General features: G+C 35.5%; 1 protein-coding gene across 1 annotated transcript; it reads right to left on the minus strand.

Moving 5' to 3' along the window:
* Positions 1 to 913: 913 nt before the first annotated feature.
* LOC137242508 (uncharacterized) lies at positions 914 to 2298 on the minus strand. The gene is made up of 3 exons (XM_067769790.1): positions 2202 to 2298; positions 1956 to 2133; positions 914 to 1900 (listed from the first exon to the last, which is right to left on the minus strand). Exons 1-3 carry the CDS (start codon positions 2213 to 2215, stop codon positions 1256 to 1258), a joined length of 837 nt encoding a protein of 278 aa, XP_067625891.1. The 5' UTR covers positions 2216 to 2298; the 3' UTR covers positions 914 to 1255.
* Between the last annotated feature and the right edge of the window lie 3329 nt (positions 2299 to 5627).

Here is a 5627-nt window from a genome sequence, read left to right on the forward strand (position 1 = left end):
GAAAAACTTTCGTTTACCGAAAGCTGCATTTGCGGATTTACTGGCATTGCTAGATGCCAAACTACAACCTGGTGTTAGAAAGACATCTATCCCAACAATTTTAAACCTTGCAGCAACTTTACGGTTCTGTGCTCACGGATCATACCAGCTGAGTGTAGGCAATGACTTTAATATAGGATTCGGCCAATCTACAGTATCCATAGTTTTATCTGAAGTATTCCCAGCTTTGGAGGAATACGTTTGCAGAAATTGGGTGACAATTCAATATACTGAGGAGGAAAAGCCTCAAGCAAAGCTTTATTTTTTTGAAAAAAGTGGAATACCAGGCGTGATAGGTTGCATAGGCGGGACGCATGTCAAAATTGTTGCTCCAAAAAAGGACATTCAGCATTTGTACTATAATCGCAAAGGATATTATAGTTTGAATGCAATGATAGTAAGTATTTTACAAAGAAAATATCGTGGAGTTGATAATTTTTAAAACGACCATACAGCTGATTTAGCGAATATACGGATACTTGATAAAAACAAACAAGGAAAATACAGACTAACATTGGAAAGCTTAAGAATTTTACAAAATAGAGACAAAACAATAAATAAAAAGGAAGATACCGATGACGTCGCCGCTGCCTACACTTTATGTCTATAGTCAAATTTATTAGTTTAGTATGACAAGGATACCACTAAAGAATGGTACAAATATTTTTTAGAAGAATTAAATATTTAAAACAATATAAATATGTAAGTGTGATAAATGTTTTATTAGGGTGTTACGTGTTTATTTGTGATATTTATCATGTATTCATGTGTATATAAAAATGTGATGTAATATTAGTTTTCATTTCGGTTTTTACCACATGCTTTAATGTTTTTTGTTGTTTTTCCTAAATAAACAGATATCCCCCTGAAGAAGCTAGAGAGACTAGCGAAACGTCGGGTAGAAAGATGAAATAAAGTTTTTATTTTGCATCTAAAATACATTGGTCAAAAAGCCTAACCAAAATTTAATTTTTATTTAAATTCATATTCAGTCCATTTTAAATTCAGAGTACACTTATTTTAAATTAACTAAGGCTAACTAAAAAAATTCATGTTTTTTATAACATAAATCAAAATATCACTTCATGTAAAAAAAATATCACAAATTCAGGTGTGAATAAAAAATGTATCTTAAAACTACTATCTACATAAAAAATCAAATTATTTCAAAGTTACTATTTACATTTAAAATATCACATTGCCTTAAAACTACTATTCACATTAGTGCTTTGGTAATTCTCTCCTTCTCCAACTCCAAAATCTGTTCTTTTAACCTTAATTTATCTCTCCTATGCTTTTTCTTATTAATAATTTCTTCTTTTAGCAGTTTAAACTTTTCTTTTTCAATTTCTAGTTTCTCTTGCTTTAAAGTTACAGCCTCAAAATTTAGCGCAACTAACCTCCTCATGTATCCTTCTATATTTACAACACTTTTCTTAATACCTAATGTATTTCTTTTCAGGGCCTTAAAATGTTTACTTTGAATGTCAATCTGCTTCTCCAACAGTGCTAACCTTTTTTCCTTTTCGCTTATATTTTTCGACCTTCTTGCTGGAGTTGCCTGTAGTGCAGCTCTTTCCTGGATCTCACATGATACGCTTCTTTCAGGTACTTCATTTTCCTGCTCATCTTCAACAATTTCAGTCGACCTACCACCAACTCTTGATTGGACCACCACATTGCCCATTCCAATTTCTTTGCCAGGGGGATCAATATAGGCGTCAATACTTAAAAAAGTAATAATAGCTTCCTCTATCGCCGAAAACGTATGGACGTTATTTGGGCCTCCGCCAGTTGCTTGGTACTCCATTCGGTTCTGCGAACATTTTTTCTTCGTTTTACTTTTCAAGTCCGTCCACACCTACAAAGGAATGTTCAGTATTTTCTTTATGGACGCTATATACAAATTTGTTTACCTTTAACCACTTTTCCCAAGAACGCATCGGTGGTCCCAAGCTATTGAGCTCAGCCGCTATCAATTCCCATCTTGATTTTCCCTGGGCTTTCCCACACACGCCTTTGCCTAAATCAGGATGTTCTTGCATTAGCTGCACCAGTCTTGCGATTTGCCGTTTATTGCTTACAACTTTTGACCTGCAATTAAAATAACCACTTTTTATTATTTGGGTTTACATTTTTTACTTTTATCCAAATTTTTTTACTTTTTTTCTTCCATTTTTAAATTTTTTCACTTTTTTCTATCACTTAAACGCTTCAACGACTGCATAATGGCTGTAGAAAGACAATCGATCAAAAGAGTATTCACAGTCGATAAATGAGCGAGCGATCGACATTCCCAATAGGGGTGATAATCGATAATCGCTTAATAGTCGATTATCTATTCTCAGTCGACACTCGCAATAGGGGTGATTGTGTCTGATGTGTCAATTGTTCTAAAGTTTGATCAAATGTCGTTTGTCTCGGACCATGACCTAAATTTCTGTTCGTTTGACATTAAGTTTAATGACAATGATATAGCTTCTAGTCCGCCCCTTTTCCCAGATTACCGAATGCTGAACGTAAACAATCTATTAAATGACATTGCTCACATTAACTGGTCGGTTTGTTGGGGTCTAAGCTCGGTACATGAAAAATTAAGATTTTTGAACGTTATCCTGGGAAATCTCTATACGGCTTATGTTCCGGTACGTGCCTATCTGGGTAAACCATTTTATCCTTAGTTCAACAGATCAGTTCGAACAATGATCATCAAGCGTAATAAAAGATACTCCGTTTGGAAAAGGAACCGCAATGAAACCTATTGGCGTGAATACAAGCTTGTCGAGAACGAGACCACTACTATTATAAAGCGAGAGAAGTGTAAATATTTTAGTAAAATGTTGGACACATTATTGCCGAATCATGTTTTGTGGCGTAATTTAAAACATCTTCGTGTACATGTAAGTGACAGTTCTGATTGTTCCCTCTGCCCCGACCTCCTAAATAATGCATTTGTTTGCCGCGTCCACCAGTCTTGTGTTAGTACTAGTACCCCCTCTTATACTTCCTCTGTAGTGCCTGTGCCTGTGTGTCGAATCTTTGAGTTTAAAACTGTGTCGGAATATGATGTGGCTAGATGCATTTACAATATAAAATCGAATGCAATTGGTGAGGACAACATACCAATTAAGTTCGTGAAATTGATTGCACCTTACATTTTGTCAACCCTCACCCATATCCTGAATCACAGTATCACAACTTCATGCTTCCCTAATGGGTGGAAAGTTGCCACGGTTCGACCCATCGCCAAAACTAAGTCTGCGTATTGTCCCAGTCATTTTCGGCCAATAAGCATCTTGCCTGCTCTCTCAAAGATCTTCCAGATATTGCTGTTCGAACAAATACTTGACCATATTAAAAAGTTTGCCCTCTTGTCCCCATATCAGTCAGGCTTCAGAGCTAGGCACAGTTGTTCCACGGCTATACTAAAAATTTTAGATGACATTAGGGAATCCTTCGACAAAAATCAACTTACTTGACTTTTCAAAAGCGTTTGACTCGGTGAATTATTACTTGCTTTGTATGAAGCTAAACAACTACTTTGGTTTTAAGGATTTCGCAACGCGTCTCATGTGGAGCTATCTCACGGGTAGATTCCAGCGTGTCAAAATGGGCTCCAAAGCGTTTAGTCTAAAACCGTTACTCACTGGGGTACCGCAAGGATCTATTTTGGGGCCGCTACTATTCAGTATTTTTATTAACGATATTTTCTATGTATGCCAGCATATACACATGCATGCTTATGCTGACGATATACAGCTATATCTATACCACCTGTGTACATTGCCGACAAAAGCCTAAAACTAGTACCCAAAGTAACCAATCTTGGTTTCATTATCAATACTACTTTGACTTGCAACGACCATGTGAACTCTGTTGTTAGTAAGGTGTATTATGTTCTGAGGAACCTGAGAATGTCGGCAACCTTTACCCCCGCTAACATTAGGAGAAAGCTTGCCATACAATTAATTATGCCAATAATTTGCTACTCTGAGCTAGTGTACAGCAAGTTAAGTTCCAAGTCTGCACACAAAATTGATGTAGCATTCAACCATGTCACACGTTATGTGTTCGGATTAAGTAAGTTTGACCACATATCTGGCTGGAGATCGCGTTTGTTGGGCTGTGAAATTTCTAATTACCTGAAAGCCAGAAACTGTATTTTTCTCTATCGACTTATTAGTTATAAAGAGCCAAGCTACTTATATGATAAGTTAGTTTTCCCCAGATCTGCCCGAATCAACGATTTAATAGTGCCAACTTATAACTATTTAACTTCGGCCCGGCTATTCTTTGTCAATGCTATTCGTACATGGAACTCTATTCCAGCACCTATTCGAAGTAGTCTTAATAAAAGCAACTTTATAAATATTATTTATACTTATTTCAGTTAACGTAAATATGTATATCTGAGTTTTCGCTATCTAAAATTACTAGTCAATGTGAATGAGCTTTCCCACTATGTTATTCTCAAAGTGTAATAATTTATTTATTTATTTATATATTAACTATAGATGCTAGTTTCAATTTTCCTATTAAATTTTTTATTTATAAATTTGAGTTTGTTATTAAGTTTGACATAGTTCAACTTATTTTATTATTTTTATTATTATAAGAGTTATTCATCTTGGTTGTACTATAAAAGATCTTAGATCTTATTGTACTAATATCTTGTCAATAAATACATACATACATACATACTAGAAAAGTGTGTGCACACTCAGCAGAGGCTGCATTCATTTGAATGCTTGTTCTGTGTTGAAAAATGTTTGTGTTTTATTCAATTACTTCATTCTTTCTTCGAATGAGTTTAGGAGTGTAGTCTTTTCTTCCACTACTAAATGAAGAATGGGTTAACTTTTAAGCCACATTCCTTAACAAGGAATAAATGAATGAAGAAACAGCATTCTTAAATCAATGATTTAAAATTTCAAATGATTGCACAGTTTTACAGCTGTTTTTTTACTATGGTTAACTATGTTCCTCCGTTATTCACAGTAGCTCCTTGGTTTTTAAATGGCACCACGCCAGGTATTAATTTTTTAATTTTTACAAAACGAGTTTGGTATTTTAAATGGCACCGCGCCAGTTTTTTAATCTTACTGATTCCTGTTAGGAGTGCAAAAAACCGCCCTAACTCCCGGTCAGGGAAGCATTGCATCTCCTAACTCCGCCAAAACGCCTGAAGGGAGCACAGAAGCCAATCTTGAGGCCTATATTAATTTTAAGCTCAACCAAAAAGCCCGAAAAAATTGTAGTTGAGCCGAGGATGATACTGCACGTCCACACTGACGAAAATACTAGAACGCGTATTCCATTTTGGTGATTTTTAGCGCCCCCTCTTCCCCTACAAATCAACTAAAGCTTGAAAATCGAGGTACATTATATAAAATCCAACTCATATTAATAATCGACCTCCCTAACGAAGGTGCGAGAGTAACTCAAATCTCAAAAAAGAAGTCTTTTGCTTAAATTTAAGGATTATTACTTCATTTGGCCGTTCAGAGAACAAATTTACTATCACTCAACAACAGTGTTCGCTGAAAGCGCCCGTTGATAACTTTCAAGTAATAAACCAAACCATCAGA

Source organism: Eurosta solidaginis, chromosome 2, assembly GCF_040869045.1.
Source record: "Eurosta solidaginis isolate ZX-2024a chromosome 2, ASM4086904v1, whole genome shotgun sequence".
Lineage (NCBI taxonomy): Eukaryota > Metazoa > Arthropoda > Insecta > Diptera > Tephritidae > Eurosta > Eurosta solidaginis.

Excerpts from the sequence above, each read along its gene's own strand:
- LOC137242508 (XM_067769790.1), bottom strand. Across the intron at positions 1,901-1,955 it reads CTTGGGAAAAGTGGTTAAAG|GTGTGGACGGACTTGAAAAG; the intron begins GTAAACAAATTT and ends ATTCCTTTGTAG.